Consider the following 27,905-nt stretch of genomic DNA (forward strand, 5'->3'; position numbering starts at 1 on the left):
CACATTATTGTCAAATGCACATGGAACAGTCTCCATGATGGAAGGTATGTTAAACTACAGAACAAGTCTGCATAAAATTAAAAAGATTGAAATCACACAAAGTATATCCTCCAACCAAAATGGAATGGAACTAAACATCAATAACAGAAGGAAAATTGGAAAATGTATAAATATGTGGAAATAAAACAACACACTCTTAAATAACTAATGGATTAAAGAAAAAGTCAAAACAGATGCCTATAGAACACTCCACCAACCACAGCAGAGCACACATTATTCTAAAGTGCTCATGGAGTGTTCTTCAAGATCAACCATATATTAGGCCACAAAACAAATGACAATAAGTTTAAAAAGACTAAGTCATACAAAGTGTCTTCTTAGAGCATAATGGAGTCAAACCAGAAACTAATAACAGAAGTTGGACCCTTACCTCACAACACATACAAAAATTAACTCAAAATGGATCAACATCAAAATAAAAGAACTACAACCATAAAACTCTTAAAAGGGAACTTTGGAGTAAAGGTTCATGACCTTGGATTTGGCAATGACTTCTTAGATATGACACCAAAGCAAAAGCAAAAAAAAAATAGATAATTTGATTTCATCAAAGTTAAAAACTGTGTATCAAAAAACTGTATCAAGAGCGTGAAAATGGCCAGGCACAGTGGCTCACACCTGTAATCCCAACACTTTGGGAGGCAGAGGCAAGCAGATCACCTGAAGTCAGGAGTTCAAGACCAGCCTGGCCAATATGGTGAAACCTCGACTCTACTAAAAATACAAAAATTAGCCGGGTGTGATGGCACACACCTGTAATCCCAGCTACTTGGGTGACTGAGACAGTAGAATCGCTTGAACCCAGGGATGGAGGTTGCAGTGAGCCAAGATTGCACCACTGCACTCCAACCTGGGCAATAGAGTGAGGCTCTGTCTAAAAACAAAACAAAACAAAACAAAAGAGTGTGAAAAGACAACCACAGCATGGGAGAAAATACTTGCAAAACATACATCTGATAAGGGTCTAGTATCCATAATATAAAAAGAACTCTCAACAACAAAAAGATGAATAATGGGCAGAGGAGTTGAGTAGAACTTTCTCCAGTGAAGACATACAACTGACCAACAAGTACATGAAAAGATGTTCAACATCATTAATTATTAGAGATACACAAATCAAAATCACAATAAAAACCACAATTCATACCTACTAGGATGACCATAATTTTTAAAATGGAAAACGACAAGCATTGTTGGAGATGTGGAGAAATTGAAACCTTCATACACTGCTGTTCAGAAAGTGAAAAGGTACAGCCATTGTGGAAAACATTTCTTCCAAATGGTAAACATTGGACTGTCATATGACTGAGCAATTCCATTCCTATGAATGTACTCAAAAGAACTGAAAAAAAGGTGTTCTTCTGCATGTTCTCACTTGTAACTAGGAGCTGAACAATGAGAACACATGGACACATGGGGCAAACAACATACACTGGGGCCTTTTGCAGGGCAGGCAGAGAGAGAGCATTAAGAAGAATAGCTAATGGATGCTGGGCTTAATACATAGGTGATGGGTTGATCTATGCAGGAAATCACATGACATACATTTACCTATGTAACAAACCTGCACATCCTGCACTTGTAAACATGGAACTCAAAATAAAAGTTAATGAAAAAAAAATAGGTGTTGACTATTCACAATAGCAAAGACATGGAATGTACTAAATGCCCATCGATGATAGACTGCATAAAGAAAATGTGGTAAATATACATCATGGAATATTATGCATCCATAGAAAAGGATAAGATCATGTCCTTTGCAGAAACATGGATGGAGCCAGAGGCCATTATCCTTAGCAAACTAATGCGGGAACAGAAAACCAAATACTGAGTGTTCTCACTTATAAATGGGAGCTAAATGATGAGAAAACATGGACACAAGATGGGGAACAACAGACACTGGGGCCTATCAGAAGGTGGAAGGTGGGAGGAGGGAGAGGAGCAGAAAAAATAACTATTGAGTACTAGGCTTAGCACCTAGGTGATGAAATAATCTGTAAAACAAATCTCCATTGCATGAGTTTACCTATATAACAAACCTGTACATGTACCCCTAAACCTAAAACAAAAGTTTAAAATAGGAAGAAAATAGAATGAGTGTTCAAACAAAAACTTGTATGCATTTGTTCATAGCAGCATTATTCACAACAACCAAAAGGTGGAAACAGCCCAAATGTCCATTAATGGGTAAATAAAAAATCAGAATGTGATATATACATGCAATGCAGTAATAATCACCATAAAAGAAAAGTACTAATACATGCTACAACATGGATGAACATTGGAAACATTATGCTAAGTGAAAGAAGACAGAAGAGCATATACTATGATTGATTCAATTTATATGAAATATCAAGAATTGCAAAATCTACAGAGACAGAAAGTAGATTACTGGTTGCAAGGGGCCGGGGAGAGGGGAAAATGGGTAGTGACTGCTAATGGATACAGAGTTTCTTTTTGGGATAGTGATGAAAAATTTCTAGAACTAGATAGTTGTGTGATGGTTGCAGAACATTGTGAATGTACTTAATGCCATTGAATTATACACTTTAAAACTGTGAAACTGATAAAGTTTATTTTGTGTGTATTTTATAACAACAACAAAGCTCTCCAGAGCAGCCCAGCTGCCATCTGGATATCACTGAGTGGTGCCAGGTGATTCCATGTTAAGCAGAATGATTGCCCATCCCAGCCATGCTCAAATTCCTGAATAGAAAATCATGAAATGTAATCATGTTTTTATAAGAAACAGCTTACCATCAATAATGGTATTTGTGTTTATACTTGATTCGAAAATGTTTTGAATGGGACAGGGAAATTATAAAAGAATTCTAAAAGGTGCCTATCTACAGTACATCAGCACAGGGAAAACTACCAAACTTTAGAAGCAAGTGGTATAATGAGGCTTAATAAGGGTTTAGTCATCTTCCTGCCTGTAGCAATCAAAGTTCAACTAAAGAAGCAGAAAAAGGCTAGGCAGGGTGGCTCATGCCTATAATCCCAGCACTTTGGGAGATGGAGGCAGGAGGATTGCTTGAGGCCAGGAGTTTGAGACCGGCATGGGCAACATAACAAGACCTCATGTGTACTAAAAATAAATTAGTCTGGCATGATGGTAGGTGCCTGTAGTTCCAGCTAATCAGGAGGCTGAGGTGGGAGGGTCTCTTGAGCCCAGGAGGTCAAGGCTGCAGTGAGACTATGCACCAATGCACTCCAGCCTGGAAAACACAGCAAGACCCTAAATCAAAAAGAAAAAGAAAGAAAGAAAGAAAGAAAGAAAGAGAGCGAGAGAGAGAAAGAAAGAAGGAAGGAAGGAAGGAAAGAAAGAAGCAGCAGCAGAAAAAGTATGTGATATGTAAGTTTGTTGTTGCTGCTGCTGTTACAAAAAAAATCGCCTTATGTAATTATGGAATGTGGTTATCAAGTCTCTATATGAAGAAAGAACAGGCTATTAATAAAATCCACAAACATGATCTGAAAGCCCATAAGGACAGACAAATATGTCTCCATTCTTCTTGCCTCTGACCTTATTCTTCTTGCCACTGACCTCGGTGACAAGGGTATTCTGTATAATCCAGGACCCTGCCTAAAGGAGCTAAACTCAAAGACCTTATCCTAAAGATAGAGAAACTGAAGGAGAATCCAGTGGAAGGTAGAAGAATTGCAGGCACAGCTGCTGCTTCATGCCGAAAGGTGAATCAGCAGGTCAGCAACTATGGGTATGAGCTACAAAATCAATGCTGTTTCTCCTCGGCCACATTCTCCAATCTCCAAAGTATCTCCCTGTCGTACACTCTAACTGGAAACATACAGGAAAGGGAATTGTCTGTAATGAATTCACCTAGCCAAGCTGACACATTACCAGGGGTACCTCTTGTCATTTTGGTACCCATGCACATCTCCTTAAGCCATATCTATGGCTAAATAAACACAGTAACAAAGTTATTTTTCTGCCTAACATGAGAAAATTTTCCTGCTTACAAATAACATATTAACATTTTTCCTAAAGAGGATACAAAGTCTAGTTTTTGTCTCTAGATATTGCACATTTTTCTTCAACCTGATTCACACTCTACCCTTAATATCCTATATCTCAAATACTGAAAATAAAGTTAAATCTTGGTTAATACATTTTAGATTATTAGCTAAGGGGACGAGAACCAAAAATATTTGCTTCATATGTATGTAAACATCCATATCAAGACAAGGAAGTAATACTCATAATTATTACAGTCCTTGTTTCTGCATATGGCCATGTGGTCACTCCTTCCACTACCCATTTCATACTCCCTTTGTCCTCAGCAAGCATCTTCCCTGGTGACAGACCTTTTCCTGATGGGGTGACTCAAACTTCCATTCCTGAGGTTCATGGTTCATGGCCATTAGCAGTCCTGATTGAATTAAGTTGTATTAGTTTCCATTGGCTTTCATCACTGGATACAGGAGTACTAAGAGGTGCTCTATAGGATCTTCTGCATTTCGAACATATCTCTCCTTACTCCCATTATCATTAAGGGTGCCTGAATCAATCAAATCCCAGACTTGACTTGGCTAAAGACCCAAAAAAATTTATGCACGAAGGGGGGGCTTCTTGAAGAAGGACGCTTCATATGCTGAAATGGTGTATACTATTACTTGTTCTCCCGTTCTTACCCAAAGGAGACTGAAGCCCTTTACTAGGGTGATGGTGCATTGGAAAAGGGAAATAATCAGATTTCTCCATGATTACAGGACACCAGCTCTACTGGCACTAATTTCCTAGAGAAATAAATGTCATTCTTGTACTTTCAAGAAACATTTGGCTTACTACTGGGCTTTAGTAGAGGCTGAACCCCTGGCTATGGGACATAATATTACCATGCCAGCTGAGCTGCCTATCCTAACCAGGGTGTTTTCTGACCCCCCAAATCATAGTGATGTGTGGGTATAGAAGCACCCCATTATCAAATTGAAGGGATACATAAAGATCACACTCAGGTCCTGGAGTGATAAGTACTTTGCAAGAGAAAGTGGCCCAAAACTCATGGCTTCAACTCTTGCTATATTTAGCTTCTCTCTCTTTCTTTGGAAGAATTCTGAGATGGTCCCCATGACCTTTACCCTCTGGTGTTAGTCTCATGATTACATTACAGGAAAAAAATAATTTTGCAGATGTAATTAAGCTCACTAGTCACTTGATCTTACTATAAGGAGATTCTCCAAGTGGGTCTGACTTACACACATGAGCCCTTTAAAAGCAGAGTATTCAGTATCATTGATCATTAGAGAAACGCAAATTGCAAATCAAAACCACGATGAGATATCATCTCACAACCGTCAAAATGGCTATTATTAAAAAGTCAAGAAATAACAGATGCTGATGAGGTTGTGGAGAATAGCGAACACTTAATACAGTTAGTGGGAGCGTAAACTATTAGGTTGGTGCAAAAGTAATTGCAGTTTTGCCATTACATTTAATGGCAAAAATAGCAATTACTTTTGCACCAACCTAATAGTTCAACCACTGTGGAAAGCAGCATAGTGATTCCTCAAAGAGCTGAAAGCAGAGCTAACATTTGACCCAGCAATGCCATTACTGTGTATATACCCTGAGGAATATAAATCATTCTAACATAAAGACATATGCACGCAAATGTTCACTGCAACACTATTCACAATAGCAAAGACATGCAATCAACCTAAGTGATCATCAATGGCAGACTGAATAAAGAAAATGTGGTACATATATACCATGGAATACTATGTAGCCATAAAAAAGAATGAGATCATGTCCTTTGCAGGGACATGGATGAAGCTGAAGGCCGTTATCCTTAGCAAACTAACACAGGAACAGAAAATCAAATACTGCATGTTCTCACTCATAAGTGGGAGCTAAATGATGAGAACACATGGACACAAATATGGGAGCAACAGACACTGGAACCTACCTGGGGATGGAGGGTGAGAGGAGGAAAGTATCAGGAAAAATAACTAATGGGTACTAGGCTTAACACCTGGGTGATGAAATAATCTGTACAGCAAACTCCTGTGACACAAGTTTACCTGAGTAACAAACCTGTACTTGTACCCTTGAACTTAAAATAAAAGTTAAAAAAAAAAGTCTGGCATTCATCCAATCAAATTCCCTCACTTTTCTGATGAGGAAGTATGAATTGCCCAGGTCTTTTGAGTGGTCAGGGGCAGGACCAGAGCTAAATGTGAGCTCACATGAAGCTCAGCATTTTTTACCACATACTACCTTCTACACGTTCGTGTATCCTGTAATTTTAATGCAAATAGCAATGTGTTTGGATTAAAATATCAAACATCAAAAAAGAAAGAAAGATGAGGAAGTTATATTGATAACAGATAAAGGAGACCAATAAAATGCATTATTTGAGCATAAATAGTCCCTATGTAATGGTCAAAATTTGTTTCTCCAGAAACATTTAAGAATTGTACAGTTGTATGCAGGTAATAAAACAGTCTCGAAAATATATAAAGCAATAAGTAGAACTATTGAGGGAAACTGAAAAATCCACCATTATTGTAGAAGATTTTAAATGTAATTATCTCAATTATTGTTAAGTTGAACAGAAAAAAATAATAAACACATAAATGTGAACAATACAATAAACAAAGTTAACTTGTGGCCATTTGCAGAAACCTGTACCCAACAATTGGAATATAAACTATTCTTAAGCATACACACACACACACAAACACACACACACACCCTCCCCCCCACACACACCCTCCCCCCCACACACACAGCTGTGATGAGCACGTGAGGAAGAGTCCCCTGCAGGGCTGAGATATAGCATCCAAGGAACGGTCCTCCCCTATCCGAGGTGGGAAACAGAGCATCCAAGAAAGCTCCTTCACTTCATGGCCGACATAGAGAAACAAAGGAAGACATCCCCCAACATAATTATGATGAGAACCCAGGGAAGAGCCTTCCAACTGCAGTTATGAAAAAACCAAGGAAAAGTCTCCTTCCCAAGGGCTGAGATAGAGCCCCTAAGAATCACCCCTCTGGACTGAGATAGAGCATTATGGAAAATCCTTTCCAGGGCTAAGATACAGCACCTCAGAAACAGCCCCATCCAAAAGGGATGAGACAGAGCCCACAAGGAAGCATTCACCTATGGTTGAGGTAGGGCACCCAGGGAAGCTAAGAGCTTTTTCCCAAGAGTAAGTTAAAACCCAGAGAAGATTCATCACCCCCATGCTGAGACAGAGGAACAAATGAAAGTCCTCTGTGGGGCTTGAAGAGAGCATATGAGGAAACACTCACACCACCACCACCACAACCAAGGGTTGAAGTCCACATATCGGGTAGGCCCAGCTGTTACTCAGTGTATGCCAGAGAACTTGTTGGGGTGCCACATTGGCAGAACTCATTGGAGATCTACCTTTGGGAATTTGAGGTGTAGTATACAGGGAAGAATCCCTTTAACCCAGAGCTAAGATAGATTAACTTCCAAAAAGTTTACCCTGAAATACTGCTGAGATACAGTGCCTTGGAAAGAGCTCCCCACTACAGATCTTAAATGGAATACTCAAATAACCTCCCCCAACCCCCCAATGTTGAAATTCTATCATATTCATCTTATCACCATTGTTGATATTCTGACCTTGCTGGGCGTGGTTGCTCACGCCTATAATGCCAGCACTTTGGAAGGCCCAGGTGGGCGGATTGCTTGAGCGCGAGTTTGAGACCAGCCTGGGCAACATAGTGAGACACCATCTCTACAAAAAATAGGTATGGTGGTGCATGCCTGTGGTCCCAGCTACTCGGGAGGCTGAGGTGGGAGGATCACTTGAGCCCAGGAGGTCACGGCTGCCGTGAGCCCTGTTCGCCGCCACTGCACTCCAGCCTGAGAGACAAAGTAAGACTCTGTCTCAAACATAAAAATGAAAACAAAACAAAACAAAACCAAAACCAAAACCCTGATCTTGCCAGAGGAGTGTGGCTGCACCTCACAAAATGGCAATAAAGTTGTTATGGTGCCTCACCACTGCTGGAACTTTCTAGAAACCTGCCCTCTAGGAGTTGTGGGAAATGTGCCCCCCAGGGTGCCCGGGAATGATACGCATGGGGAGGCGTCTCACCACAAGCACCGATCACGTATGGTCCAAGGGCAATGGAAGGAAGGGAAGCTGCAGGCCACCACGTGCCCGGCTCCAACCGAACTCTGGGACCTGTGTGGGGCGCCAGAGTCCCTAGGAGAAGCCTCTCCCTCAGTGGGTGCCAGCCTAGAGAACCAGGAAGCGCAGCCCTCCCCTTCGCTGACTCTGGCGCCCTCTAAAGGCGGCCTTCAGTAACAACTATACAGCCGACATAGGCGGAGGAACACAGAACCTTCTCACACAGTGGGATAAAAAGATGAATTTGGAGCTGACAGGAAAATATATCTTGTGACATATTTGTCTGGCTTTGATATCGGGGTAATATTGACTTCATAGAATGAAGTAGTGTTCCTTCGTCGGTTATTTTTTGAAGACATTGGTAAGTATTGGTATTATTTCTTCCTTAAATGTCTGCAGAATTTACACGCGAAGCCACCTTGGCTTGGCTTGTATTTGTGGGGAGATTTAAAATTACTAATTAAATCTCTTTTCTTTCTATAGTCCTATTTTGATTTTCTATTTCTTCTTGAGTCAGTAATTTGTCTTCTAGGAATTTTTCTATTTTATCTAAGTTGTTCAGTGTGTTGGCATAAAGTTGTTCATAATTTATTCCTTTTAATTTCTATAAGGTCAGTATTAATTACCCCCTTCATTCTTGATTTTGATAATCTGTGTAGTCCTTTCTTTTTTTTCCTTGGTCAGTCAAGTTAAAAGATTGTTAGGTTTTCACTTTTTCAGTGAACCAACTTTTGATTTCATTGATTTTTCTCTTTTTTTATTTTATTGATTTTCTTCTACTCTAATTTCCATCATTCCTCTCCTACTGCTTGTCTGTGTTAAATAAATCAGTTTAAAACTTCAGGAATAACGAATTACTTGTTTCATAAAGGAGGACTTAGACATACAGAAATGCTTATGATATTGCAAGTAGCAGTCATTTAGACAAGTTAACTAGGAAGAAATTTGCTATGCTGAAACCAGACAAGTTTTTGTGTCGGCCTTTATTGATTTTGAAAATATCAAGTCTAGTTTGTAGGAAGGTGTTTATTGTATGAGTAGTTTATTTTTGAGTATTTTAAAATTTAGAATGTCCATTTTCACTGAATCCCACAAGTTTATTTTTTTCAAGCTTAAAGGAAAGTATGTATTAGCTAGCACATACACTATCCTCTTTGCGCTTTATCTCTGGTAATCCTTATGAGAGCGCCATGAATTAGATACTGTTTTATGCCCATTTTATGGAAATAGAATCGTAGAGTGCACATTTAAGCAGCCCTCACAGGTTTAGCCAGTTGGAAAAGTGACAGAACCTAGGTCTGTCAGATTTCAGAGATTACACACACAAATACTATATGACACCTGCCTACCGCTGTGAGTTCAGCAGAGAATTCCTTGTTTATATGGAAATAACAAAGCTGATAGTGTCCAGGATAATTGGCATCAGTTTACAAACCCTCTGTACCCCAGTTTTGGTGATTTTAAGTGGGGTCATCTGTCCACTAAATTAATCAGATCTTAGGCTGGTCACACTTCTGAAATTTTACACCAAGTTTGTGTGTAAGGGTATTTTTCCAGGGAAAAATATTTATAGATTTCAGCAAGTTATCCAAAGAGGGTTAGGCCCACTACTCAGCGTTCTCTGGATGACAAGAGAATGCCATGGAGCCTACACTCTTTCAGTGGGGAGAATAGTGTCAATTTCTTTGCCAGTTATGTTCTAGTTTTTAATCAGAGTGTTGTAGTCACACACACATAGTTAGCTATGAGGAATATCTGCAGATGCTGGTTCCTCCACTTCAAACGAGTCAGCCAACACCACCTGAAGAACTTTATACTTTTGACTATGTGTTTATAAATAATGGGCAGGTAGGATAAGTAGGACAGTGTATGTGTTCATTAATACATACTTCTCCTTTAAGCTTTAAAAAATGAACTTGTGGAATTCAGTGAAAATTGGCATTCTAAATATTAAAGTATTAATATTTAGAATTATATTTTTAGTTGGGATGGTGGTATAAGGAAGGTCAGCCCATTCTCAAACTGAGCTGGAGGCATAAGGGAATTGTTTAACCTAGTGGTGTGAACCTATAGGAAGTAGTGATGGCGGACTGAGTCATGACTTAGATAAGGGGAGATGATTCTAGATCACAGAACATGATATAGATTCTAGACATGAGATTCTAAACTCTGTTTGGTACCAAGGCACACATTACTAAGACAGTCTGTGATCGTGTACTCTCAACAGGATCATATATTTCAGCTGTGTAGCGCTGATTCATGTGCCAGTTATGTTCCAGTTATGAATCAAAGTGTTCTAGTAACACACATAGTTAATTATGAGGACTATGCAGATGCAGGCTTCTCCACTTCAAACGAGTCAACCGACTCCACCTGAAGAACTTCATACAGTTGGCTACGTGTTTACAAATGATGGGCAGGTAAGATAACTCTCTATTTCTGCCCTAAGTGTGACGTTCTTTGTATAATTATTTTCTTATTGAAAAGATAAATATAAATTATATCTGTTAATTCTCTTGATTTAAAAGAAAAAACATGACACAGGAATTCTTATGTGAACATAAAATGGGAACTTTTTGATCCAAGAGTGGATTCACTGTACAAGGAACTGATGATTTTAATTATCACATGTAATGCTCATAATTGTTCTGCAGATGTGTATTACTATATCCCCTTTAGTAAGAAATCAAGGCTGACAGTGATCAAATAGCTTGCCCCAAGTGACACATGATAGGAGATTGAGCCAGGGTTTGAACGCACACCTTTCTGACTCTATTGTGGGGAGTGGGAAAGAGTCTATATTCTTTCCCACTCCCCACAATAACTCCTTTAATATCGAGATTACAGTCTACTGTCTCTGTTTCTCTTATCCAAGTCTCTAGTGCTCTATCTAAAAAATGACTAAGTATTCCTCGTGGACTATGAAGCACTAGGTGATGTTGCCATAATTGGATTGTCCTAATGGAGATCTTAATATGAGTTTTGTGTTGTGTGTGAGATAGACATACTAACTCCACCATTAAAACATGAAGACAAAAGAGATTGCATCTGCAGTTGTCGAACAGACCATTGGCATGAGGACACAGATAGGCAATAATCTCTTCTGTAACAAAAACAGACTAAAGTTATTCCACCACATTCCCAAAACTCCTCAATTAATTAAACTTTTCCTTAATTTTATGTGCCTTTATTTTCTCTTTTTTAACAATAGAGGTAAGAATCACACCACATTCATAGAGATTGGCCAAGGATTGAGTTAATACATGTAAAGCATTTAGAACAGTAACTGGATGGTAGTAGATGTTCGGTAAAAATGTTTTCACACATTCTAAGCCCCTATTTTATAGGAAATGAAAATGGTTTGGAAAATTTTTAAATCAACATTATATACAAATTTTTTTGTTAAATACTATATTTAATAAAATTTATATAATAAATATAACTATGTTTATTATTATTGGTATTTATTAATATAACAAATGTAAATTTTATTAAATATTAATACATTTGTATAATAAATATAAATATATTTATTTTTAATAATAAAATATAAATTTTATTAAATATGCTCCTGCATATTTAATGCAGGAGCATATTCTTTTTTTCAACTTTTATGTTGTGAGGTACATATGAATGATATGCAGGTTTGTTACATAGGTAAACGTGTGCCATTGTGACTTGCTGGACCTAACAACCCATCACCTTGGTATTAAGCCCAGCATCCATTAGTTATTCTTCCTGATGCTCTCCCTACTCCTCCCCCACCACCTGACAGGACCCAGTGTGTGTTGCTCCCCACCCATGTGTCCATGTGTTCTCATCATTCAGTTCCCACTCATAAGTGAGAACATGCACTGTTTGGTTTTCTGTTCTTGCATTAGTTTTCTGATGATAACGGCTTCCAGCTCCATCCATGTTTCTACAACGACATGATCTCATTTCTTTTTATGGCTGCATGGTATTCCATGGTGTATATGTACTACATTTTCTTTATCCGGTCTATCATTGCTGGACATTTGGGTTGATTCCACATCTTTGCTATTGTAATAGTGCTGCAGTGAACATACGCATGCTTGTATATTTATAATAGAATGATTTATATTTCCTTGGGTATATACCCAGGAATGGGATTGCTGGATCAAATGCTATTTCTGCCTGTGGATCTTTGAGGAATTACCACACTGTCTTCCATGTGGATGAAGTAATTTACACTCCCACCAACAGTGTGAAAGCAGTCCTTTTTCTCCACAACCTTGCCAGCATCTGTTGTTTCTTGACGTTTTAATAATCGCCATTCTGACTGGCAAGAGATATCTCATTGTAGTTTTGATTTGCATTTCTATAATGATCAATGATGTTGAGCTTTTTTCATATGCTTGTTGGCCACATGAATGTCTTCTTTTGAGAAGTGTCTGTTCACGTCCTTTGCCAACTTTCTAAAGGGTTTGTTTGATTTTCTTTTGTAAATTTGTTTAAGTTTCTTGTAGAGTCTGGATAGTAGACCTTTGTCAGATGGTCAGATTGAAAAAGTTTTCTCCCATTCTGTGGGTTGTCTGTACACTCTGATTATAGTTCATTTTGCTATGCATAATAAGCTCTTTAGTTTAATTAGATCCCGTTTGTCAATTTTTGCTTTTGTTGCCATTGCTTTTGGCATTTTTGTCATGAAATCTTTGCCCTTGCCTATGTCCTGAATAGTATTGCCTATATTTTTTTCTAGGGTTTTTATAGTTTTCGGTTTTACATTTAAGTCTTTAATCCATCTCGAGTTGATTTTTGCATAATGTGTAAGGAAAGGGTCCAGTTTCAATTTTTGAGTATGGCTAGCCAGTTCTCCCCGCACCATTAATTGAATAGGGAATCCTGTCCCCATTGCTTGTTTTTGTCAGGTTTGTTGAGGAACAGATGGTTACTGCTGTGCGATCTTATTTCTGAGTTCTCTATTCTGTTCCATTGGTCTACGTATCTGTTTTTGTACCAGGAAAACACTGTTTCAGTTACTGTAGCCCCGTAGTATAGTTTCAAGTGAGGTAGCGTGATGCCTCTAGCTTTGTTCTTTTGGCTTAGAATTGTCTTGGCTATTCTGGCTGTTTTTTGGTTCCGTATGAATTTTAAAATAACTTCTTCTCAATCTGTGAAGAATGTCAATGGTATTTTAATGGGAATAGCATGGAATCTCTAAATTACTTTGGGCAGTATGGCCATTTTCGCAATATTTATTTTTCCTATCCACGATCATGAAATGTTTTTCCATTTGTTTGTGTCCTCTGATTTCCTTGAGCAGTGGTTTGTAGCTCTCTTTGAAGAGGTCCTTCACTTCCCTTGTTAGCTGTATTCCTAGGTACTTTATTCTTTTTCTAGCAATTGTGCATGGGAGTTCATTCATGATTTGTCTCTCTGCTTGCCTGCTTTTGGCGTATAGGAATGCTAGCAATTTTTTTTTTTTTTTTTTTTTTTTTTTTGAGATGGAGTCTAGCTCTGTCACCCAGGATGGAGTGCAGTGGCGCGATCTCGGCTCACTGCAAGCTCCGCCTCCCGGTTTCACGCCATTCTCCTGCCTCAGCCTCCGAGTAGCTGGGACTGCAGGCGCCTGCAACCACGCCCGGCTAATTTTTTGTATTTTTAGTGGAGACGGGGTTTCACCGTATTAGCCAGGATGGTCTCAATCTCCTGAGCTCGTGATCCGCCCGCCTCGGCGTGCTGGGATTACAGGCGTGTGCCACTGTGCCCGGCCAGGAATGCTAGCAATTTTTGCACATGGATTTTATATCCTGAGACTTTGCTCAAGTTGCTTATCAGCTTAAGAAGCTTTTGGGCTGAGACAATGGGATTTTCTAGATATAGGGTCATGTCATCTGCAAATAAAGATAATTTGACGTCCTCTCTCCCTATTTGAATACACTTTATTTCTTGGTCTTGCGTGATTGCCGTGGCCAGAACATCTGATACTGTGTTAAATAGGAGTGGTGAGGGAGGGTATCCTTGTCTTGTGCAAGTTTCAAGGGGAATGCTTCCACCTTTTTTCCATTCAGTATGATATTGGCTGTGGCTTTGTCATATATGGTTCTTATTATTTTGAGGTATTTTCTTTCAGTACCTGGTTTATTGAGAGCTTTTAATGTACAGGGATGTTGAATTTTATCAAAGGCCTTTTCTGCATCTATTGATATAATCATGTGATTTTTATCGTTAGTTCTATTTATGTGATGAATTACATTCATTGATTTCCCTATTCTGAAACGACCTTGCATCCTGGGGATGAAGCCAACTTGATCATGGTGGATAAGCTTTTTGATGTGCTGCTGGATTCAGTTTTCCAGAATTTTATTGAGGATTTTTGCATCGATGTTCATCAGGAATACTGGCCTGAAATTTTCTTTTTTTGTTGTATCTCTGCCAGGTTTTGGTATCAGGATGATGCTGGCCTCATAAAATGAGTTAGGTAGGAGTCCGTCCTTTTCAATTTTTTTGGAATACTTTCAGTAGAAATAGTACCAGCCCTTCTTGGTACCTCTAGTAGTCAGGAGCATAGTCTTGGGTTATCCTTTGATGAAAACAGCTTTTAGTTAGCCTAGTATACCCTTGAATTTCATGTTTTATCTACCATCAACATTGCAAAGCATGCCCTACCCCTGTCTGTCTCCCAGATCAACATATTGGAATAAAAGATTTATCATCACTCAGCACACATGATGCTCTCATAAAAGGCAAGTTAATTTTAATCTAGTCTCAGTGAAACAAGGGAAGGTAAAATACAAGGTGTTATCCAAAGTCAAACATGGTGCAGTCATGATTAATCAGAATGCTTGGGGAATGAAGCATATAGAAACATATAGATAGTGATACATATAGATATAATGATATCTATATGTATCTATATGATATACATAATGATACATATAGATAGTGAAGGGTAGGATAGATTGAAAAGGTAAATGTTCCCACCATGGAGGTGTGGGAACATTTACCTTTTCAATCTAGCCTACCGTTCACTATCTATATGTATCATCTAATAAAGTATTTATCAGTGTTTGTTAATATGTAGCTTTAAAGCACTGAAAGATAAGAAAGGTATTTCTTTTTTTTGGTCCCCTAACAAGGGCTGAGACAAAATGATATGTACTTCACTTCATTAGAGATATAACCATATGTTTATTCCGTTGGTTGATGGAAGCCACTCCTTCCCCAAACATTCTGATTAATCATGACTGTACCATGTTTGACTTTGGATAACACCTTGTATTTTACCTTCCCTTGTTTCACTGAGACTAGATTAAAATTAACTTGCCTTTTCTGAGAGTGTCGTGTGTGTTGAGTGATGAGAAATCTTTGACCTGTGACTAAAACTTTATATTAGCGATATAAATGCATGGCTGTGTATGCATATGAAGACTGTGACTTTGCAATGGTTGGATTTGTCTTTATTTTTTATTTATTTATTTATTATTATTTTTTTGAGACGGAGTCTTGCTGTGTCACCCAGGCTGGAGTGCAGTGGCGCGATCTTGGCTCACTGCAAGTTCTGCCTCCCGGGTTCACGCCATTCTCCTGCCTCAGCCTCCAGAGTAGCTGGGACTACAGGCGCCTGCCACCACACCAGGCTAATTTTTTGTATTTTTAGTAGAGACAGGGTTTCACCATGTTAGCCAGGATGGTCTCGATCTCCTGACCTCGTGATCCACCCGCCTCAGCCTCCCAAAGTGCTGGGATTACAGGCTTGAGCCACCGCACCCGGCCTAGGATTTGTCTTTAATGGAATATGTTCACTAATGTTTTTCAGCAAATGAGGAGTGATGAAGTAAATCAGGTTGCAACAGGGCATCAAAGCAAAAAGAAACGTTCCAGAAAATCCAAGAGACACTCTTCATCTAAGAGAGGGAAGAGTATGCCCCTGCGGTTAGACAAACAGGAAGGTGAGGGGGAATCCAATCTTTGGGCCTCAACCATGTCAAAGGACATTTGTAGTCATGTCCTTGAGGGATGAACAGATATGATTTGCAAGTGGAAGGGCAAGGTTCTAATTAGGTGCAACAATTTGGAGTTCCTGCAAGTGTTAGATGAATAAAGCAGGTTCCTCAGGCAGAAGGAGATGGTGGGCTCAACAAGAGGATGGGTCTGCTCACTTTCTGCCTGTCCTCACATTCTGCTCTAACCCAACGCAGTCTAGCTTCTTCTTAGTGTATTCCAATGAAACTAATATCATCAAGGTCACCAGTGTTTGCTGCACTTTGGCGTTAATGTCTCAGCAGCATGCGACACAGTTGTTTAATCCCTCCTGCACGGAAAGCTTCTTGGGTCCCCAGACACCTGGATTTCTTACCCTGTTACTAGAGACTCATTTCCCTTCTCTTTTTTGTTTTTCTCTAAATATTTCCCTTCCCACCTCTAAATATTTCAGGGCGCCAAAGCTTGATCCTAGGCTCTCTTCTCTTCAATATACTATCTCCTTAGGTGATGCCATGCTGTCTTAGAATTTTAAATGATTCACACTACAAGAATTCTCACCATTATACTTCTACACTACAACTTGCTCCTGAAATCCAGACTCAAATACAACTACACGCATGGTATCTCTACTGGGTGTCTAATAGACATCTAAAATTCAACTGGCTCTACATGTTCAAATTTCTGACCTCCCTCTTTCCAAAAATACTCTACTTTCAGCCTTCACTATTTCAGTTAAAGATACTGTCCATTAGATGAAATATCCTCTAAGTTGTAGCAAGCAGCTGTTCACAGGTATCGGGGATTGAGAAGTCCTGGTTTTTAGAGTTTGCAGCTATCCATAGAGCAGATAATCCCACCATGGCCTAGTTCAAGCTGTCAACGTAAGGTCACGGAACCAGATTCAGGAAGAGTTGGCAGCACTCAGCTCTCATGGTCGGTTGCCTAACACCTCCTGAACACCGCTGGTGTACTTTTCTTAGTAGTTCAAGTCAAAATACTTAAAGTCACTTACGAGTTATCTTATGATTCTTTTATTACTCTCTCATTTCCCATCTCTTAGCAAGTCTAGCAGTCGATGCCCAGTATAAATTCTGCGTCCAACCGTTTCTCTCTATGCCTCCAGTGCACACTGCCGTGATCTCTCTCCAGGCTAGTACAATGCCTTCTTAGCTCTGTGTTGCTAATCTTCGCTCATCTATCGCATACTCTCTAACCCTGTGGCTAGATAATTATGCCAGCGTATAAATTACATCATGCCATGTCCCTCCTGAAAACCCAACCTCAACTCTCCTAAGCACTCAGAACAGACCCTGAACCGGCTTTGGTCTGTAAGCCTCTGCACAGACCGGCCTCTATCGCCCTCTCCTAACGCGAGTCCCATCCATTTCCTCCTGGCTCTCTCTGCCTCTGTCCTTCACCTCTGTAGTGCCTGGTCCATCCCCACTCCATCCCCTAACCTTGGCCTCACCACAACCTGGAACTCTCCCTCTGCCTCTGCACAGGAGGCTCTGCTTCTTCCTCCAAGCACTGCCCGATGGCACCTTTTCAGAAGGCCCTGCCAAACAAGCTGCAGCCCCTGGGGCTCCCTCTGCTGCTGTCTCCCACAGGCCCATGGACTGCTTTTCCAACACCAGCCCAGCAGTTTGTTTCATTTGCTCATTGTACATGTATTGTCTGACTGCCCCATGAGGATGTGAGCTCCACAAGGGCAGGGAACGTTGCTCTCTGGGCTGTTTACTGCCGATCCCCAGCTCCTGGCATGCTGCCTGCCACGGATGATGAATAAATGAAAGAGGTGTCAGACCCGGAGTGAAAAGAAAGTCACTTTTTCTGGACAAAAGGGAAGGATCTGTAGAATCATATAAAAACACAGATGTATGATGATGGAGTGGAGATAAGAGTGTTCAACTCCAATTTCTCAGAATATTTGAGGTAGAAAGGAGTCAGGTTAAGGAGGGGTCACTTAGTCTGGCTTCCTGCTGCACACAGCATGGCATTTATAGGTGAACTACAACAATAATATCAAATAAGAAATGTAAAGGGCAGCAAGATGATACAAAATGATGAGTACTAAAACCTGTGAATGTTTATTCTGCTGTCGTACTTGTTTACTGCATGTATTCATTATGCCAAGAAGTAAAAAGGTAGTTTTATTGTATTATCTAACCTGATCTCTGTTTGCAAGATCTCATATTCCCACGTGGTAAATCCTTCTGTTTGATGAAATAAATAATTCCCTAGAAACTGATTAATACATAGCTGTCCCTCTGGGGGAGGATGGGACAAAGCACAGCTATCTTGCAGCTCAACCTCTTCATTTGGTTTCCAGATGCTAGCATCACTCACAATGTCCATGAAGAGAAGGTAAAAAATGGCCAGCCAGCACCTGGTAATGTCATCACAACTGTTCCACCAGTGCTTATGAATATGGCAGCAGCTGGTATTTCATCCATGAGTACTAGGGATCAGTGTAAGTTTGCTCACTTGGTATACTGTTCTACTTGATTTCCACTATGCAGTATATGCATAGTCTCATGAGGGAAGAAGGTAATTTTGTTGTATTATCTTTTCTGGCCTCAATTTTAGGGTTCTCAGATTGCTACCCGGTATATCCTCCTTCTTTATGAGATAATTTCCTAGATACTGAGCATCAGTGGGGTATGCCTGTGTGGTTGACATAATGTACTTACCTCGCAGCTCAACCACTTCATTTGGTTTCCAGATGCTGCAATCACTCACAACGTCCGTGAAGAGAAGATAAATAACAGCCAACCAGCACCTGATAACACCTTGTCGACTGCTCCACCATGGCTTGGTAATATGGCAGCAGCTAGAGTTTCATCCACGAGCACGAGAGATCTGTGTATGTCTGCTTATTATTTGGACTTGTCCTACTTGGTTTCCATAAGCAGGCATATTTTCATGAATGGTGGAAGGTGGTTTTGTTGTATATTATTTCCTAGCCTCAATTTGTGGGGTATCAGATGGCCACCTGCCACATCCTCCACTGATATTTTAGATAATCTCCTAGAAACTGAGCATCAGAGGGATAGGCCTGTGGGATTGACAAAATGCACTTACCTCACAACTCAACCTCTTCACTTAGTTTCCACATGCTACCGTCAATCCCAATGTCCATGAAGAGAGGAAGGAAAATGGCCAACTGCAAGTGGATAACGTCTTGTCAAATGTTCTATCAGGGCTGATTTATATGGCAGGAGCTGGTATTCCAGCGATGAGTACCAGGGATCTGTGTATGTTTGTTTATTGGTTGTAGTGTTCTCTTTGGTTTCCTTATGCAAGCATAGTGTCATGAAGGGAAGAAGATGGTTTTGTTGAATTATTTTTCCTGGCCTCAATTTGAGGGGACTCAGATCATTATATGATGTATTCTCCTGCTTTGTCAGATAATTTCTTAGGAACTGAGTATCAGTGGGATATACCGGTGAGGTTGTCATAATGCACTTAACTCACAGCTCAACCGGTTCCACTGGTTTCCAGATGTTACCATCACTCACAATGTCCGTGAAGAGAGGATGGAAAACAACCAACCCCAAACTGATAATGTCTTGTCAACTGCTCCACCACAGCTTGGTCATATGGCGGCAGCTCCATCCACGAGTATCAGGGATCTGTGTATGTCTGCTAATTAGTTGTACCTTCATACTTGTTTTCCATAAGCGTGCATATTTTCATGAAGGGTAGAAGTCGGTTTTATTGTATATTCTTTCTTATCCTCAATTTGAGGGGTCTCAGATGGCCACCTGGCATATCCTCCCTGCTTTCTTAGATAATTTCCTAGAAACAGAACATCAGAAGGACATACCTGGGGGGTTACCATAATACACTTACCTCACAACTCAACCTCTTCATTTGGTTTCCAGATGCTACAGTCACCTTCACAGTCCCTGAAGAGAAGATGGAAAATAGCCAACCCCAATCTGAGAACCTCTTGTCAACTGCTCCAACAGGGCTTATTAATATGGCAGGAGCTGTTATTCCATCCATCAGTACCAATGATCTGTGTATGTTCACTTATAAATTGGATTGTCCTACTTGGTTTCCATATGCATGCATATTGTCATGAAGAGGAGATGGAGGTTTTGTTGTATTATCGTTCGTGAGCTCAATTTGAGGGGTGTCAGATCACCAACTGTCATGTCCTCCTGCTTTATGCAATAATTTCTTAGAAGCTGAGCATCAGAGGGATATACCTGTGGGGTTGACATAATGCACTTACTCACAGCTCACCCTCTTCATTCGTTTTCCAGATTCCACCGTCACTCACAATGTCCGTGAAGAGAAGATGGAAAATGACCAAGCCCAACCTAATAACATGTTGTCAACTGTTCACCAGTGGTTATTTATTTGGCAGCAGCTGGTATTCCGGGCATGAGTACCAGGGATCAATGTATGTTTGTTTACTAGTTGTAGTGTCCTACTTGGTTTCTATATGAATGCACAGTGTCATAAAGGGAAGGAGGTTGTTTTGTTAGATTCTCTTTTGTGAGCTCAATTTGAGGTGTCTCAAATCATCACCTGGTGTATCCTCCTGCTTTATGAGATAAATTTCCTAGACACTGATCATCAGAGGGATATACCTGTAGGGTTGACATAATACACTTAGCTCAGAGCTCAACCCTTTCATTTGGTTTTCAGATGCTACCGTCACTCACAATGTCTGTGAAGAGAGGGTGGACAATAACCAACCACTACCTAATAACACCTTGTCAACTGTTCTACCAGGGCTAACTTATTTGGCAACAGCTGGTATTCCAGCCATGAGTACCAGGGATCAGTGTAAGTTTGTTTACTAGTTGTAGTGTCCTACTTGGTTTCCATATGCATGCATATTGTCATCAAGGGAAGAAGGTGGTATTGTCGTATTATGTTTTCTGGCCTCAATTTGAGGGTTATCAGAGGGCTCTCTAGTGTATCCTAGTTCTTTATGAGATAAATTCCTAGATAGTGAGCATCAGAGGGGTATCCCTGTGGGATTCATATACTGTACTTACCTCACAGCTCATCCACTACATTTGGTTTCCAGATGCTACCATCACTCACAATGTCCATGAAGAGAAGATAAATAACGGCCAACCAGCCCTGATAATGTCATGTCAACTCTTATACCAGGGCTTATTAATTTGGCAGGAGCTGGTATTCTACCCATGAGTAGCAGGGATCAGTGTGTGTTTGTTTACTAGTTGTACTATCCTACTTCGTTTCCATATGCATGCAGTGTCATAAATGGAAGAATGTAGTTTTATTGTATTGTCTTTCGTGAGCTGAATTTGTGGGATCTCAGATTACCACCTGGTATATCCTCCTGCTTTAAGTGATTATTTCCTAGAAACTGAGCATCAGAGGGATATACCTGTGGGGTTGGCATAATGCACTTACCTTACAGCTCGACCTCTTCATTTGGTTTTCAGTTGCTACCATCAATCACAATGTCCATGGAGCGAGGATGGAAAATGGCCAACCGCAACAGGATAATGTCTTGTGAAATGTTCTATTCGGGCTTATTAATATGGCAGGAACTGGTATTCCTTCAGTTAGTACCAGGGATCTGTGTATGTGTTTTTTTTTTCTCTTGCACTGTCCTTCTTGGTTTCCATATACATGCATAGTGTCATGAAGGGAGGAAGGTTGTTTTGTGAATTATCTTTCCTGGACTCAACTTGAGGGGCCTCAGATCATCATATGATGTATTATCCTGCTTTATGGGATAATTTCCTAGAAACTTATCATCAGTGGGATATACTGGTGGGATTGACATAATGCACTTACCTCACAGCTCGACCTCTTCCTTTGGTTTCCAGATGTGAGTGATGGTAGCATCACTCACAATGTCCATGAAGAGACGACGGAAAATGGCCAACGCCAAACTGATAACATCGTATCAACTGTTCCACCACAGCTTGGTCATATGGCAGCAGCTGGTATTCCATCCATGAGTACCAGGGATCTGTGTATGTCTATTAATTAGTTGTACTGTCATACTTGGTTTCCATGTGCATACTTATTTTCATGAATTATAGAAGGTGGTTTCGTAGTATATTCTTTCCTAGCCTCCATTTGAGGGGTCTCAGTTGGCCACATGGCATATCCTCCCCTGCTTTCTTAGATAACTTCCTAAAAACTGAGCATCAGAGGGATATACCTGTAGGGCTGACATAATGCACTTACCTCACAACTCAACCTCTTCATGTGATTTCCAGATTTTACCATCACTCACAATGTCTGTGAAGAAACGACAAAAAATGACCAAACAGCACCTGATAAATTCTTGTCAACTGTTACAGCAGGGCTTATGAATTTCGGAGGAGCTGGTATTCCACCCCTGAGTACCAGGGATAAGTGTATGTTTGTTTAATAGTTGTACTGTCCTACTTGGTTTCCATACGCATGCAGTGTCATGCAGGGAAGAAGGTGGTTTTGTTGTATTATCTTTTCTGGCCTAAATTTGAGGGGTCCCCGATCACCACCTGATATATCCTCCTGCGTTATGGAACAATTTCTTAGAAACTGAGCTTCAGAGGGATATACCTGTGGTGTTGACATAATGCAGTTACCTCACAGCTCGACCTCTTCCTTTGGCTTCCAGATGCTATCGTCACTCAAAATGTCTGTGAAGAGAGGATGGAAAATAACCAACCATCACCTAATAACGTCTTGTCAACTCTTCTACCAGAACTTACTTATTTGGCAACAGCTGGTATTCCAGCCGTGAGTACCAGGGATCAGTGTATGTTTGCTTATTCAGTTGTAGTGTCCTACTTGGTTTTTTCAGATTGATACCTGGCATATCCTCCTTCTTTATGAGATAATTTCCTAGATACTGAGCATCAGTGGGGTATGCCTGTGTGGTTGACATAATGCACTTACCTCACAGCTCAACCACTTCATTTGCTTTCCAGATGCTACAGTCACTCACATCGTCTGTGAGGAGAAGATAAATAACGACCAGCCAGCACCTGATAACATCTTGTTAACTGCTCCACTGTGGATTGGTGATATGGCTGCAGCTGGAATTTCATCCACGAGTACCAGAGATCTGTGTATGTCTGCTTATTAGTTGTATTGTCCTACTTGTTTCCTCTAAGCAGGCCTATTTTCATGAATGGTAGAAGGTAAGTTTGCTGTATATTCTTTCCTATCCTCAATCAGGGGGTTGTTACATGGCCACCTGGCATATCCTCCCCTGCTTTCTTTGATAATTTCCTAGAAATTGAGCATCAGAGGGATATACTTGTGGGGTTGACATAATGCACTTACCTGACAGCTCAACCTCTTCATTTTGTTTACAGATGCTACCGTCAGTCTCAATGTCCATGAAGACAGGATGGAAAATAGCCAACCGCAACCGGATAACGTCTTGTCAAATGTTCTATCAGGGCTTATTAATATGGCAGGAGCTGGTATTCCAGCCATAAGTACCAGAGATCTGTGTATGCTCACTTTTTTGTTGGATTTTCCTACTTGGTTTCCATATGCATGCATCGTGTCATGAAGGGGCGAAGGTGGTTTTGTTGTATTATGTTTTTTGCCTCCATTTGAGGGGTCTCAGGACACCGCCTGTCATGTCCTCCTGCTCCATGTAATAATTTCATAGAAGCTGAGCATCAGAGGGATATATTTGTGGGTTGAAATAAGGCACTTACTTCACAGCTCGACCTCAACATTTGGTTTCCAGATGCTACCATCACTCACAATGTCTGTGACGAGAGGATGGAAAATGACCAACCGCAACTTAATAACGTCTTGTTAACTTTTCCACCAGGGCGTATTAACATGGCAGTAGGTGGTTTTCCGGCCATGAGTCCTAGGGATCTGTGTATGTTTGTTTACTACTTGTACTGTCTTACTTGGTTATTATATGAAGGCATGGTGTCATAAAGGGAAGAAGGTGGTTTTGTTTTATCTTTCGTGACCTCAATTTGAGGGGTTTCAGATCACTACCTGGTGTATCCTCTCCTCCTTTATGAGTTAGCTTCCTAGAAACTGAGCATGACAGGGATATACCTATGGAGTTGCCAAAATGCACTTACCTCACAGCTCAACATTTTCCTTTGGTTTCTAGATGCTACCGTCAATCACAATGTCTATGAAGTGAGGATGGAAAATAACCAACCACAATCTAATAACGTCTTGTCAACTGTTAAACCAGGGCATATTAACATGGCAGCAGCTGGTATTCCAGCCATAAGCACCAGGGATCTGTGTATGTTTGCTTCTAAGTTGGTTTGTCCTACTCGGTTTTCATATGCATGCATAGTGTCATCAAGGGAAGAAGGTGATTTGGTTGGTTGTACCTTCTTTCGTGAGCTCAATTTGAGTGTTCTCAGATCACCACATGGCATACCCTCTCCTGCTTCATGAAATATTTTCCTAGAAACTGAGCATCAGATGGATATACCTGTGGGGTTACCATAATACACTTATCTTACAGCTCAACCTCTTCATTTGGTTTCCAGATGCTAGAGTCACTCACCATGTCCGTGGAGAGAAGATAAATAATGGCCAACCAGCACCTGATAACTTCTTGTCATCTGTTACACCAGGGCTTATTAATGTGTCAGGAGATGGTATTCCACCCATGAGTACCAGGGATCAGTGTATGTTTGTTTACTAGTTGTTTCTACTTGGTTTCCGTATGCATGCAGTGTCATAAGTCGAAGAAGGTGGTTTTATTGTATAATCTTTCATGAGCTCAATTTCAGGGGTCTCAAGTTGCCACCTGGTATATCCTTCTGCTTTATGAGATAATGTCCTAAAAAGTGAGCCTCAGAGGGATATCCTGTGGGGTTGACATAATGCACTTACCTCACAGCTTGATGTATTCTTCTGGTTTCTAGATGTTACTGTCACTCACAATGCCCATGAAGAGAAGATGGAAAATGGCCAACAAGCAGCTGATAACATTGTGTCAGCTGTTCCACTGGGGCTTATTAATACATCAGAAGCTGGTATTCCAGCCATGAGTACCAATGATCTGTGTATGTTAACTTATAAGTTGGATTGTCCTACTTGGTTTCCATATGCGTGCATGGTGTCGTGAAAGGGAGAAGGGGATTTTGTTATATTATCTTTCATGACCTCAATTTAAGGGATTTCATATCACCACCTGGCATGTCCTCCTGCTTTGTGCAATAATTTCCTAGCAAGTGAGCATCAGAGGAATATACCCTGCAGGGTTGATAAAATATACTTACCTCACAGCTCGACCTCTTCATTTTGTTTCCCGATGCCACCACCACTCACAATGTCCATGAAGAGAAGATGAAAAACAAGCACCTGATAACTCCTTGTCAGTGCTTCCACTGGGATATATTAATCTGTCAGGAGCTGGTATTTCATCCAGGAGTACCAGGGATCTGTGTATGTTTGTGTATTGCTTGTACTGTCCTACTTGGTTTCCATATGCATGCATAGTGGCCTGCAGGGAAGAAAGTGGTTTTGTTGTATCATCTTCCTTGAGCTCAGTTTGAGGGGTCTCAGATAGCCACCTGGTGTATCTTCCTGCTTTATGAGATAACATCCTAGAAACTGAGCCTCAGAGGGATATAGGTATGGGGGTGACATAATGCACTTATCTCACAGCTCAACTTTTTCATTTGGATTCCAGATGCTACTGTCATTCACAATATCCAAGAGGAGGAGATGGAAAATGGTCAAACGCCTCCTGATGGCTTCCTGTTAAATTCTGCTCCACCAGAGCTTATAAATATGGCAGGAGATCATATGCCACCCAACGCATTGGATTCTTTCTCCTACAACTTCACTAGTCTCAGCAGAGATAAGCTGCTTTACAAACCTGATAGTAATGAATTTGTGGTAGGCACCAAAAACGGCAGTGTCTCTGCAGGTGACCCAACAGTCACAGCAATGTCTTCAGTGGAAACTGTGCCAAATACACCACAAATATCTCCTGCCATGGCAAAGAAAATTTATCATGATATAAAAAGGCCATTAATGAAAGAAGTTTGAAGGTTTGGGCAAAGTAAGTAGTGCAAGAATGACTGTAAATGAAAGCATGCCAAGTCTCTCATTCTATGATTTAGAACAGAATTAAGCTGCCTCTTGAGCTCATTGTTGGGCTGAATTGGATCTGTATATGATTTAGCATGACTTCTATTTAATTTCACTGAAAATTTCTAATACATCTGCTTAAATGTTTTGTTTTCCTTTGTTAGTGTTCACAATAGTTTCCTTAGTAATATACAGATGTTGTGATTTAAGCATTCAAAACACAAACACTATGTAACATTGTAGCCCATGGAAAATGTATACTGTGGTAGTGAATGCACTAAGATTGAGGTATATTTCATTTTCATAATTCTAGAAATACTAATATTTTTAAATATCTTCAGATTATGAAAGAATTTTCATTTTGCTTGAAGAAGTACAAGGATCTATGAAAATCCAGAGACAATTTGTTGAATTTACCATCAAGGAAGCAGTAAGGTGGGTGCAAAAAGCAACTCTGCTATTGTTTTAAGCTCTTGCGCCCAATTTGGGACAGGGGCAGGAACAAATCATGTCTTCTTCTTCCTAATCCCTGGCCCTCAATCATAGTTCATACTATTTCCACAGGCATTTAGGTTGATATTATCTTATTCTAACACTTTCTTCTGATGCCATGGAGGCTTCCAAATTTATCATAATCTGGGATTGGGCGTGGGCCCTCAGTTGACGACTTTGTATTTTTCTAGTTTGTATCTTTCCATGAGGATGCATTTTCTATTTGCATGTAGATTGTAAACTCTAGTTTGTATCCACTACTACCTCTTACATCTCATAGATCCTGTAGGTATCCTCTGGTTAATGGAATACCTCTTTAATTTCAGGTTTAAAAAAGTTGCCTTAATTCAGCAACTCGAGAAGGTGCCTTAAAGAAATAGGTTCCCACTGCCATCTCAGAAAAGTTAAGCACATGAGAAAAAAAATAATTTTGTTAGTGCAAAGACCAAGGAGAAACAAGGATACACGCGGTAGGATGGAACAGGTTATTGCTGAAGTTCCCTATAATTTTGAAGTGAAGAGAATTCCTTCCAAAAGCTAAGAAAAAAAAAGAGGGAACTTTTTATATTTAATAAATCTCCCTTAATAAAAGCTGCACTTTTGTTTGTTTGTTTGTTTGTTTGTTCTTCCACCTTAGGAGGGGCATGAGTTAATAACTCAGCAAGGTATTTAGTATGACAGTCCTGGTTTCTGCAGCAGCTCATATTGTTGTAGCTGGTATTTATAACTGCCTTCTTTCACTACCCATTTCTCATTCCCTTTGCCCCAAGATAGCCTGTCAGCTTCTCATGATTCTTGGTCTGGCAGGATGACTCAAACCTTCATTACTAAACAGTCTGGACCATTAGCTATCCTGCCTGGATTGGGTTGCTGTAATTTTCCATTAAGTGCAATAAATATGGGAGGACTAAGAAGCTCTCTAGACATATCAAACATACTCTTTTTTAGCCCTTGGTATAGTGCAATTAATCCCCCTTTGGTTGTCAGGTTCATCACCCCCAGGCATTAGATGACCCCCTTCTTTGCCTCTAGATGGAAAGTGATGAAGAGACCAAAATGGCCTGCTGGCAGTATCAGTCTCTTTTCAATGGAGTCACTGTTGTGTGCCTTGTTGAAAGCATTTCTTCCTTTGGAACTAAGACTTCTAGTTCAGGAGAGCCTAAAGTCAGAAGGACAGGAAGCATTTATGCTAGTGGTTCACGGGGGGAAAGTGAGCAGAGACACTCCCAGTTATACCCCTTCAT

At 40.3% G+C, this 27,905-nt stretch overlaps 1 protein-coding gene across 1 annotated transcript; it reads left to right on the forward strand.

The window, feature by feature from the left end:
- Positions 1-10,523: 10,523 nt before the first annotated feature.
- Positions 10,524-27,203, forward strand: LOC100459263 (sarcoma antigen 1-like). Its single transcript, XM_024240439.2, is given in 23 exon segments — positions 10,524-10,610; positions 15,971-16,103; positions 18,467-18,552; positions 18,835-18,998; positions 19,249-19,391; positions 19,639-19,773; positions 20,022-20,162; positions 20,409-20,486; positions 20,489-20,548; positions 20,797-20,937; positions 21,185-21,235; positions 21,238-21,324; positions 21,570-21,708; positions 21,967-22,109; positions 22,745-22,885; positions 24,221-24,361; positions 24,615-24,755; positions 24,996-25,060; positions 25,443-25,518; positions 25,766-26,140; positions 26,511-26,604; positions 26,988-27,024; positions 27,026-27,203. Coding segments are annotated over 23 exon segments (2,835 nt in total). The 3' UTR covers position 27,203.
- The last annotated feature ends 702 nt before the right edge of the window (positions 27,204-27,905 follow it).

Source organism: Pongo abelii, chromosome X (genome assembly GCF_028885655.2).
Source record: "Pongo abelii isolate AG06213 chromosome X, NHGRI_mPonAbe1-v2.0_pri, whole genome shotgun sequence".
Lineage (NCBI taxonomy): Eukaryota > Metazoa > Chordata > Mammalia > Primates > Hominidae > Pongo > Pongo abelii.